Source organism: Hippoglossus hippoglossus, chromosome 16, assembly GCF_009819705.1.
Source record: "Hippoglossus hippoglossus isolate fHipHip1 chromosome 16, fHipHip1.pri, whole genome shotgun sequence".
In the NCBI taxonomy this organism is placed as follows: Eukaryota; Metazoa; Chordata; class Actinopteri; order Pleuronectiformes; family Pleuronectidae; genus Hippoglossus; species Hippoglossus hippoglossus.
Genome location: NC_047166.1, coordinates 9,285,989 through 9,298,610, shown reverse-complemented (window position 1 = coordinate 9,298,610; position 12,622 = coordinate 9,285,989). Strand labels below are relative to the sequence as shown.

Below are 12,622 nucleotides of genomic sequence, written 5' to 3'. Positions count from 1 at the left end.
AAAAAAAATGATTTCCTCCTGTTTGCTCAGGGGTGGTCAATAACCCTGATGGACATGAAACAACAACAGAACCCCCCCCCCCCCCCCCCCCCCCCCCCCCCCCTCAAAAGGGATCAGTCACCGCGTCTGCTCCTCTAAGCACTTTCAACTGCGACACATTCACCAGCCCTGAGCTCTGATTTGTTGGCTGCAGAATCCAGTTGTTCTCGTCGGGCCAGTTGCAGAGGGAAGGGGTGCAGGTGAAAGCCGCAGTGGGAGGGACCCGTCCAGGTAAAGAGAGAGAGAGAGGGGGAGAGAGCTAACAGAAACCAAAGATGACTGTGTGAAACGAAATGGATCCAAACAAGCCCAGGTAAAGTCTGTGTTTTTACCTGATATGGAGTGAGTGTGGTGGTGTGAGCAGGTACAGGAGGACAGTGAGTCGTCACCGCTGTCAGTCACCTTCTTGTTGGAGCTTCATTGTGGATCTGTGGACTCTGCTGTTGCATTTGATTTGTTGTTATGCGGAGGCTGTAAAACTACCTGTCATTATTGAGCATTCGTTCATCTTTAAATGGGCTTAAATATTCCAAATCAGGTATAATTGTGTTTCTTCGGTGTGTTACTGTGGGTTACAAACAGACAGATTTCAAACAGGAACGACACCTCGATGAAAGCGTTTGCGTCAGAGCTTTGATGTCTGACATAGTTGCATGAGGTGCCGAGTTCCTCGCTGCAGTGTGTGGACTCACGAGTGTCTTTGCTTTTAGATTAACTTCTCAAACTGTGTCAATATGATCATGAGCGTCAGAGCGGTGATTCCACACTGCACTTGTGTAGCATGAGTCCCTGCTTATGTGTCATCTTTGACCGAGCAGTGTGGAAATGGCTTTTCTCCACTGGCTTCAGCAGTAAATTGAGAAATATTTCACTGTGATACAGAAGCTTCCTGAGAATAGAGACTCATTTTTCCTCTGTAACCTAAATCTGTAAGATGTGATGTCAGGTTTGTGGGAACTAACAAACTCACATTTGTCCTGGAGAAACACTGCGGCATGCAAAGCTGTGTAACTGGAGCTGCAGCCATGTGAAACTATCAGTGTCCATGTCAATGTTATCATCTGAGAGATGCAACATGGACAGTCTGGTTACCTGGGTCACACCTGGTATTTACTTGGTGTATGTAATGGTCCAGAGAGGCACTGAGGCAAATATTAGCTGCATAAATTACTGCTAATTACTTCCTTTGGTTTACCTCCTACTACCTCCTATTAAATTATTATTAATTACTAAAACAAATCCTTGTCTAGACTTGCCTGTATTCTTTTGCTCCTTCAAAAGAATTTACTTTTCGTGGGTATTTCACATTCCATGTGTTTGTTACCATCCTGCTTGTTTGATGTCTCATACATTTATTGTAAAGTTCTTGACAAATTTTGTGCTACATATACACTACCGTTCAAAAGTTTGGGGTCACCCAGACAATTTCGTGTTTTCCATGAAAACTCACACTTTTATTTATCAAATGAGTTGCAAAATGAATAGAAAATATAGTCAAGACATTGACAAGGTTAGAAATAATGATTTTTATTTGAAATATTAATTTTGTTCTTCAAACTTTGCTTTCGTCAAAGAATGCTCCATTTGCAGCAATTACAGCATTGCAGACCTTTGGCATTCTAGCTGTTAATTTGTTGAGGTAATCTGTAGAAATTTCACCCCACGCTTCCTGAAGCACCTCCCACAAGTTGGATTGGCTTGATGGGCACTTCTTGCGCACCATACGGTCAAGCTGCTCCCACAACAGCTCAATGGGGTTGAGATCTGGTGACTGCGCTGGCCACTCCATTACAGCCAGCATACCAGCCGCCTGCTTCTTCCCTAAATAGTTCTTGCATAATTTGGAGGTGTGCTTTGGGTCATTGTCCTGTTGTAGGAGGAAATTGGCTCCAATCAAGCGCTGTCCACAGGGTATGGCATGGCGTTGCAAAATGGAGTGATAGCCTTCCTTATTTAAAATCCCTTTTACCTTGTACAAATCTCCCACTTTACCAGCACCAAAGCAGCCCCAGACCATCACATTACCTCCACCATGCTTGACAGATGGCGTCAGGCACTCTTCCAGCATCTTTTCACCTGTTCTGCGTCTCACAAATGTTCTTCTGTGTGATCCAAACACCTCAAACTTTGATTCGTCTGTCCATAACACTTTTTTCCAATCTTCCTCTGTCCAATGTCTGTGTTCTTTTGCCCATATCAATCTTTTCTTTTTATTGGCCAGTCTCAGATATGGCTTTTTCTTTGCCACTCTGCCTAGAAGGCCAGCATCCCGGAGTCGCCTCTTCCCTGTAGACGTTGACACTGGCGTTTTGCAGGTACCATTTAAAGAAGCTGCCAGTTGAGGACCTGTGAGGCGTCTATTTCTCAAACTAGAGACTCTAATATACTTGTCTTCTTGCTGAGTTGTGCACCGGGGCCTCCCACTTCTCTTTCTACTCTGGTTAGAGCCCGTTTGTGCTGTTCTCTGAAGGGAGTAGTACACACCGTTGTAGGAAATGTTCAGTTTCTTCGCAATTTCTCGCATGGAATAGCCTTCATTTCTAAGAGCAAGAATAGACTGGCGAGTTTCACATGAAAGTTCTCTTTTTCTGGCCATTTTGAGAGTATAATCGAACCCACAAATGTGATGCTCCAGATACTCAACTAGCTCAAAGGAAGGCCAGTTTTATAGCTTCTCTCACCAGCAAAACAGTTTTCAGCTGTGCTAACATAATTGCACAAGGGTTTTCAAGGGTTTTCTAATCAACCATTAGTCTTCTAAGGCGATTAGCAAACACAATGTACCATTAGAACACTGGAGTGATAGTTGCTGGAAATGGGCCTCTATACACCTATGTAGATATTTCATTAAATACCAGACGTTTCCACCTAGAATAGTCATTTACCACATTAACAATGTATAGAGTGTATTTCTGATTAATTTAATGTTATCTTCATTGAAAAAAACAGTGCTTTTCTTTGAAAAATAAGGACATTTCTATGTGACCCCAAACCTTTGAACGGTAGTGTATACATATAAATGATTTTGGCTTGGATTTGTTCATTTTGATCCTAAGCCAGTGGTTCTCAGGTTTTGGGGTTAGTCTCCTCCTCTGCTGGGAGATGTTCAAAGACAAGACAGCTGTTTATTCAAAATCCAGATATCTATAGGAAGAGCAAGACGTTATATAAAATAGTATAAGAGTTACTGGATGATTGAAGGAGTGGCACGGTTGTTCAGTGGGTCTCACAGTAAGAAGGTGCCCGGTTCGAATCTGTTTACATGTTCTACTTGTGTGTCCCTGTTTTCCTGCCACAGTCCAAAGACAGGCAGACATGGGTTAGGTTAGAGACTCTTAATGTGAATGGTTGTTTGTCTCTACATGTTGACCATGTGATACGATGGCGACCTGTACAGGGTGTACCCAGCCTGTCGCCCACTGTCATCTGGAATTGGCTCGAGTCCCCCTGCATCTCTCACAGTTCCCTTGGATATCAAATGGTTCGATGACTGGAGCTCCTCAGGCCTCTTGTGATGACGAATACTTGTGCACTTACAGATTTGGACAGGAAGCCAATAAGTCATCACCACTTCCATATTCTGAAGAAAATAAAAATGTCAAGTTCAGATTGTTTCATCAAGCTTGCTTTTATAACACTGACCAGTGTCCTCACGTGCCCAGCAGTACGCAGAGAATATCTATGGAAAACTGAAACCTTTCCTAAAGCCTCACTTGAGCATCCATCTTTTCAATTTGAGAAACCGATCATCCACAAAACTCAAACTTGACACAAACTGGGATCTTAAACTCGAAGCTGTTTTTAAAAAGTGATCAGTCATGTTGTCATGAATCTGCTCTGATACTTATAACTGAGTTTTATGGTCTTCTTATTTTATCTTTTAGTATGTTTAGTCTTTTTTAAGCCCATCAATAGTGAGAGGTGCTGCAAACTAGCTTTGGAGAGAAATTCTGTGATGTGTGACATTGGTTTATTAGTTGCTTTACAAATTATTTAACATAAAAAATAAATAAAACAGCAGAAAAGATTGCCTATGGTTGAACAAGGTGACTAATGCAACTTGTAAACCGCAGACTTGGCTTTAATTTGAAAGGTCAAAAGAATTGTGATCCAGTTTCTTTAACAACTTGACATCTTTATTTGTTTGTTTACCTAAGATTTCTACAGCTTTAGTCTTGAAAAGAAAGTCTTAGTAAACCCATCAAATGATAACAAAGTGCACAATGTCCCTCCATTCTCCTCCACTCTCCATGTAAAGCCTTTTGTAATACCCTCTTCACCTCTTGGCCCTCACACACCTTCCTTTTGGCAATGAATAACCCCTTGTGTGCTTATCTCCAGCTTTTCCTCAAAAGCACTGCACGCAAACAACAGCGGGGGAAATGAGTCACAGATGGAAGACGGGTCGGTGCTTTGGAGGGACGGTGTGGACAGGGAGAGGCAGAGGGACGCAGAGGGCCGAGAGACGGAAGTCGTTGATGGGACGACAGCAGCTGCAGAGATAAACCTTCGCCACAGGGGGTCAGCAGACAAACACAAGTTCAATTCTCTGGGCTACCAGGCAAGTGTCACAGGGCAGATATGACATTTACAGTGATGGAGCTCAAACATGCACAGTAGTACAGGTTTGAGGTGTTTAGTTTTCATATTTCCATTTATTCATATTTCCTTGTAAAAAATTAAGATGTAATCTGCTGATGTAGGATTATTTCTACCTTTAACAGATTGATCAAATATTGTCACTAAGTTTGTCTGTCTTTATTTCCAGAGTAACTTTTAAACATTACAACAAAAATGTTTTCAAATTATATAATGGGACTGGATTTATAACAGAAATATATTTATAAGATTGAGGTTTCTGCAGCTACAGCTCCACACTTCATGAGCTGGAGTGGCTCTCAGTTGAGGTGTATACACATGATTGTCTAGTTCCTATAGTAAACATATTACAGAAAAAAGGAAGTGCAGTGATTCCTTTGTTGTACAACATAGTTCCTCTGACAACATGGAATGCATCACTTGAAATGTGCAATTGTTTGACTTCCCAGAGGCGGACCAAGCAGAAGGTTGTGACTGACTTTGCAACAGTGAGTAAAAGCACGTCTGCAGCAGCCAGGCCCCGAGCGGCACTGAGACAGGTCCTGTTCAACCAGGGAGGGTCCTCTGACAAGAACCCAGCGTCTGAGGTATTATGCTGTCTCCTGCTCGTCACACTACATGCTGACATGTGTGGAAACAGATACAGACTTGCTCTAACCTGGTCCGCCCACTCAAATAACTGCAGCAATCTGTTCTGCTCCGCTGGCATGTAACGACAAACTGCAATTATTCATAACAACTGTTGAGCATCACTTCTAAGTTATCAGTGATTCATTATTACATCAGATTTCCCTCTTTTTTCCCCCCTCTCTGTTTTCTTTTTTCTCTCTGTGTCTCTCAGGAGCGAGGTCAGCTGGATGTGTTGAAACAGGATCTGGAGGCCTACCCTGTGCCAGTCAGTCTGAGGTGGCAATGGAAGGAGGAGAGTCGAGGAACGACACTGGAGAAGAACTGGACGGATATAGTTCACTCTCATTCAGTACGGGCGCTTTCTTTTTGGGAATAATTTCTTTTAAAAGACCAAAACAAGCACTTAACACTGAATTTATTATGATAACAAGTATTACCTTACAAGCTAAAGCCTGATAAAGTTTATTCCTTCGTGCCATTGACCACCACTGTTCCAAACCTGTTAAAAACACATCACTACTGAACTGGCAGACATGTTCCTTTGTTTATTCTGAGTAGAAACTAGATTCACCATCCTTCTTCTCACTAGGCCTGAAAGTCCACATCCAAAAGAAGTCCCCAAAATGCACTATTTACCTTACATACTGTTTATATTATTATTTTCTAATGATTATTCCGAATATCTGAAATCTATAGACATAGATTTATGTCTTTAGGAATTCTAAATGAATGCAACACACATGTTGACAAAGTGAGAGATGAACTGACACCTTGTTCTTTTCATGGAACTTGATCACTATCGTCACTTTCTTTGATTGCATCTCCTGCTGTTACTGTAAAATTCACACTCAGCCTTTACATCTCCTGGAAGCGTCTCTAACTTTTGTCTCCTTTTCCTCCTCTTCCCTCCTGCTCCTCTCCTCATTTTCATGCTCAGACCATGTCGAAGATGCAGAGACACCAGCAGGAGGCGCTGTGGGAGTTTGTCCACACTGAACTCACCTACATCAACAAGCTTATTATCATCAAAGCTGTAAGATGTCCGCTTGAATCACTTCATTTGAATGCCAGATTCATTCTCACGTGTGTCAGAGATGATGGGGGATTTTCCGCAGGATGTTTTCTTTTAACAGAGCTGTGTTCACCTCTCACAGTTGGTCGTTGCAGCCCTTGTAAACCTGCATCAGAGAGGATTTCTCCTGGAGGTCAGTCACTGAAAACACACAAACAACCTACAGGCCTATTTTCAAATGTTCTGCATTGACACACTTTTACTGCCACAAAGAGAACATCCGCTCGAGCTGATACAGAAATACAACAAGGGACGACGGAAAATGTGGCAAGACACATTTCCACTGAGAAGGTGGAAAATATCACAAAGCAGGGTGGTTTAGCTTTAACACGAGGGTTTTTTAAACATGTTTTGTCTCCCTCCTGTGACAGGTGCAACCTCAGCTGCTCTTCTCCAACCTCCCCTCCATCATCAGTGCACACCAGCTCTTCTGGCAGGAGGTGATTTATCCCATGTTACAGGAAGTCCGCCGGACAGGGCAGCCCTTTGACCCCATGAGGTTAGAGGCTGGTTGTCTGCAGGTAAGAGCTCACTGTCTGCAGGATATAATCCACACATATTCATGAGTGTGCAAAGGAAACCAACTAAGTATCTATGCACACGTTACCTTAACAACTGCTTTAAAAAACACGAAGCCCTGAGCAGCTCCAAGCTGTTTATTGGGGAGAATTGCACGTAGATGTAGATTGAGTGTTTTCTGTTACGACTAAGTCATGACAGTTAAACTGATCTTTAAGTGTGCAATCGGTAACAGTTACAAGTGCAGGCCTTTTACTTATAATTTGTATTTTCTGCATTGCTGTTAATCATCTTTTTCTTTTGGTCGTCAGTTCCATGAGCGTTTCTTCTCCTATCAGCATTACTGCTGGGAGGAGGAAAACAACCTGGAGTTCACTCGCAGGCAGATGGAGAGCAACCCGCACTTCCTCACGTATGTTCAGGTACAGTGAGGCAGCGTCCGCTTGCACAACATACAGCACCAACACGCATTTAACTGAGGATAAAGGTTCACGAGCATACACTGAATTCATTGTAATGCCCAACTATTATTGGAGCCCCCTGTGTGGTTTGTGATGTTTTCATAACCCTGTGGGTGACGTGTCATAGCCACATACTGATGGGCAACCACTTGTCACAATAATATAAAAGATTTCTTGCAGTGACCTTTTACTGCAGAAAACAATCATTTTAAATGTTTTATGCAAAAATCTATATAAACAAATATTGTATCTGACAATGTTTTCAACTCTGTCTTGTGTGTCGAACCAGGTACCATAACTACACAGTTTGTTTGTGCACATCTCTTCCATTTCATACCCTGACACTTGTCACCCTGAGTGGGAGGTGATTTGTTTTTGTTTAACAGTTAAAGACACATTGTACGAGGAGGTGCTATCGGTGGGCGCTGAAGCGTTTGGACGTCAGAACTATTTGAAACAAAAACATCTCACTTACCTTCTGGTGGTTTTGGTTTGGGGTTTTATGTGTCGAAGCTGTGAGATATCAGACTGCTCTGTCACCCGCCAATGCACTGGAGGAGAATGGAAGATGTTTTTTCAGATGTAATTTTCCAGTGAATCAAGAAGCACAAACAAAAAAGTATTTTTAAACCTTGAAAAGTAAAAACAAAACAATCTGCAGGACTAGATACACATTAATCTACTGCATGATGCTGTTTGGCCACTCTTTTAAATTCATTACAGATGTTTTCGGTTCTGTTATATTAACCATTCCTTGTGTTTTTGTTCCGTGTCCCAGTGGGTGGAGACTCATCCTCAGTGTGAGCGGATGCGGCTTGGGGACATGCAGGCCAAACCCCACCAGAGGATCACAAAGTACCCCCTGCTGCTGAAAGCCGTGCTCAGAAACACCCAGGACCCCCATGTACAGCACACGCTCAGAGGCATGGTGAGGATCTGACACGAGTAAACCATATAACCTGTTTGTCTTCTGCAGAGCAGCAAAAGTCCCGCTAACCGTCCGTCTTCTTTTCAGCTGTCCAGTGTGAACAGCTTCCTGGAAAGTATCAATGACTACCTGAAGCTCAAAGATGAGGAGCTTGCTCTCTCCATCTCTGCTCAGCGGGTGGAGGGATATGAGGTGGAGGGAATCAGTGAAGAAATTGACAAGGTAATATGTCACATTCTTGATTTGTGTGTTTGTGTGTGTCATCCACTCTATCATGATGAATACTATGATGATTTCCCATGACGCATTTTCCTCCTCAGAATGTACGAGAGATCTGCCGGTTTGACCTAACTTGCCCGGTCAGAGGAGTGGGTCCGGGAGTCGTACGCAGGCTGCTGCTGGAGGAGAACTTGAAGATTCGCGACAGAAAAGACAACAAGGTGAGCCCAGCCCGTGGACTCACTGTACGACGTTTAAATCTGTCTCTTCAGAGCCTCCTTTTCGTCCCTTTTTTACTTGCTTGTGTTTCTTTGGACATGGTATCATGCAGCTGGAGGTGGTGGCTCTACTTTTCTCAGATGTGCTTCTAATGACCAAAGTCCAGAAGAAAGGAGAGCGGTTGAAAGTGGTTCGACCTCCTCTGGCCCTGGACAGAACTTCCTGCATAGCACTGAGAGACGGCTGTGAGTATTATTTTCCTGTAGAAACTGAGCCAGGTGTATTCTGTTTCGATATATCATAAATCCCTGTTTATAATTTCTCTTCTTCTCTAAGGTTCATTTGTTCTTGTGGAGGTTGGTGAACTGCAGAGCACTATGAATGTCTACATCTTTGCAGCCAGCACCTCAGAGAGCTGCTCCACGTGGGTCTCCACCATCCACCAGGCCAAGGTAAAAACGGACATTTCTGATCAAAGCTTTAGTGAGGACAGTAGTTTCAGTTAGGTCTTGGCCACATTAAAGCAACACCAGCAGTGTAGCTTTAGAGATGGCAGTGTGTGTGTGTGTGTCTTTTGGAAAAGTTGGTTCACAGGAGGAAATGTTGGCAAGGGTCGCCATTAAATTTGGTTCAGACGCTCATGTTTCCTGGAAAATTATTTCTTACGAGTTTTCGTGAGTTGACTTTTTCCAGGTGGCTATCAAGATGCTTTGATTTTACTTTTTGGGAGCTGTCATGCCGTTCATCTTTATATACAGTCTATGTGTTGGTTGGATAAATTAGTTCACATATGTCATACTTTGAATGATTTGTTACGACTTAAGTGACCCTCTGACTTTTATGTAATTGTATTATGTATTTAGCACCAAATATCTAGCATTTAGCATGCTAACTTGCTAAATGGGTGAGCACAGCAAATGATTTAACATCAGCACGTTAGCATTTTCGGTGTTACCATGCTGAGTATCATTTAGCTCAAAGGTCTGTTCACCTCAGAGCTGCTCACATGACTGTAGCCTCTGTCGTCTTGTTATATGAGACAAATAACACACTCATTGTTGAATGCTTTAAGTTTTCTGTGTTACTTTATCAGGGAACACTGGCAAACCTGAGAATGATGGAGAACAGCAGACAATTGGAAAACTGGAAAAACCAATTGGAGACAAAACCTATCAAAGAAGCCAAGATGGATAATATGGAGACAAGAGAACAAAATTTTGTGGATCAACTTAATGAGGAAATGATCATCCCGCAGTCGATAAATGGGATGTTGGCGTCTAAAGAAAAGGAGGGAGCGCATCCGTATCAACCTGCAGATGACGTTAACGCTAACAACACCGGATTAACTTTTTTGGGATCCCAGGCCAGCGACAGTAATCGTAAAGATGAGGGTAAGAGCTTTGCTGGTCAGCAACAAACAATCAAAGAATATGAATGGATAGAAATGGGAGTGAGAGGCGATCAAGATGGGAACCCCACAAAGAAGGAAGAGAAAATAGTCGAGACTCAGATGACAAAGGAGCGAAGGGTGACCTTTAACCAAAGACCACAGTCTACCCCAAATCTGGATCTTTACACTCATAGAGCTGCCGAAGATTCATTAAGACCACACAATCTTTTAATAGGTGGATTACCAGATGTTGACTACCCAACAAATGAACATAGCACTTTACCATTTTCTTACCAGCCAACCAGGTCCAGGGAAAGGCCTGGGCTTCAAAGACTAGAGGGAGAAAGAGGGATATTAACAAGGAGATATTTCCAGTCTGTGAACCAGGACATGAGAAAGTCCAGCAACAGCCAGTCTGGAGACGTCCAGACATCTCCAGAGGTTAAGGGGTTCCCAAAAAATTTGAGGTCACCTGTGTTACGGAGGAGGAGGCCACTCAGCATCAATCAGGCACCCACCACTCGGATGTCCAAGAAGTTCTCCCAGGGCTCAGGAGAGGCTTGGACAGCCTCCTCTTCCAACTCTGAATCAGACTACAGCCTAAACAGCAAGAGAAACTCTGTTCCTTCTGACAAAAGCTCAAATTCACACCGGGTGCTCAAGCTGGGCTCCCTGAAGCCCAACCAAGGCATGTTTTGGCACATGAATGATCGAGCCTCTCCAGATCCCGAAACATGGTCTGAGCCTGAGCCTGAACTGAACTTCCATAGCAAAAGGCCCAAAATGAAAACCCAAAGGAGTGCTTCCATCCCTAACATTATAATCGAAGGGGGGCATGGACTTTCTCTGCACCCCACTAACCGTTACACTTTACCCCAACAACAATATGTACCTTTTCCCATCCCAGGACATTACCCTAACGGACACCCTTCTCCTCTGGATGGCCTTCTGGAAAGAGCCAATGAGAGAAGGAGGGGGCGAAATGTGAAAATGTCCAATTTGAGGTCAAGATATCCTCCTACCTCCCCCTCGTTTTCCACCACACCTTCACCATCACCCAGCGATGGAGACAGAGACACAGAGTGGGAGGAGGAGGTGGAGCTGATGAGACACCGAGCCCTCACAGTGAGTAAAGGATGGAAAGAGCAGCTGGTGGACGGAGATGAAGACGATAACAGGAACAGGTTAGTATGACAAAAAGTACTGTTACTAATTATGTGTAAACATGTGGTTCAGGAAATGTATAAATTTGTTGGACGGAGACAAACAAGTGATGGTTATAAGAAATATCTGAAACAAGAAGATATTTAAAACTATATAAATATACTTGCAGTGTCAAAGAAAACACGTAAATATCACATCATTCATAAAAAATTACTGAATAGGACTGAAATAATCATCATAATTCATTTGACCAATCGAGTTACTTCAGAAGTCTCAGTCTCTGTGCCTCACAACACGAACATGGTTTAACTTAGGCTCGAGTAGAACAACAAAAACTCTGAATGACACATTTTTTGCTTGTAGATACATTTATAACATAACATTTTCAAATGTTTAACGGTTTCCACTTTAGAAAAATGCTATAGTCACTCACATTATTGTTATTGTTATTATTATTATTATTGTTATTATTATTATTATTATTATTATTATTATTATTATTACTATTATGCTCTGAGTTGGGTGTCCAATCTTTGCCCCTGGAATTAGTTTTCACTGAGGAGTAGGTTGGTCATAGAGAGACTGTTCTGTGACAAAACTAACGAACGAACAAACAAAACTAAAAATGTCCCCAATGTATTTTTCATGTTTTCAACCTTAATATTTGAAATCCCAAATCTAAATTAACAAGATCAATAAAATGTCTCCCTTCGTTAATATGATTTTTGAATGTTTTATAATGTAAAGTACTTTAGCTGTTTATTTCATTAATCAATTTCTGTAAAAACTTCCATGTACAGTAGTTAGTCCACAATTTATATAACTCATTAGGTTATTATTTGATTAGCCTCCAAATTAAATAATCATGATATTCTATGATTTAGTGTTCTTTGGTGTATTATGTTATTTTATACTTTTTGGCATGATGGAAATTCCTCTCTTCATTTAGTCCATGCACTTATGATAATGAAATTTAAATGTATTATACATCTTGACGTGTCTGTAAGGACGAGCAGTGGTGGACACTTACAGTATTTATCAGTGAATACACGGGCATAGTAAATGCTATAAGTAATAAATAATGACTTCTCTCTTTTTCTTTAGCGTTGCCTTTTCAGAAGGCGTAAATGTGGACTGGCCAGGCTGGTGCTTTGACGACGACGAAGTCATGGTTCATTTACAACCTCGAGATGAAGGACTTCTGGAGGGCATCAGCCGATCTCTGGCCTTATTGAAATTTCCTCACTTTTCAGAGCAAGAAGAAGGGGAGTGCAGTCAGGTGTAGGTCTAATACTGACCCACGACTTCAAATCAATGAACTGGACGTATTCAATTAAATGAAAATCATCAATATTTTAGGCTTTTTATAAAAAGAATATAAA

At 42.1% G+C, this 12,622-nt stretch overlaps 1 protein-coding gene across 1 annotated transcript; it reads left to right on the top strand.

Annotated features, from left to right (window-relative positions):
• Positions 1-249: 249 nt before the first annotated feature.
• Positions 250-12,563, top strand: plekhg6 (pleckstrin homology domain containing, family G (with RhoGef domain) member 6). Its single transcript, XM_034611019.1, has 15 exons — positions 250-352; positions 4,381-4,600; positions 5,088-5,225; positions 5,480-5,617; positions 6,206-6,301; positions 6,423-6,473; positions 6,712-6,861; positions 7,171-7,281; positions 8,099-8,248; positions 8,336-8,470; positions 8,569-8,688; positions 8,799-8,931; positions 9,023-9,138; positions 9,780-11,260; positions 12,345-12,563. The coding sequence occupies exons 1-15, from the start codon at positions 333-335 to the stop codon at positions 12,523-12,525; spliced, it is 3,240 nt and encodes a 1,079-aa protein (XP_034466910.1). The 5' UTR covers positions 250-332; the 3' UTR covers positions 12,526-12,563.
• Positions 12,564-12,622: the final 59 nt, after the last annotated feature.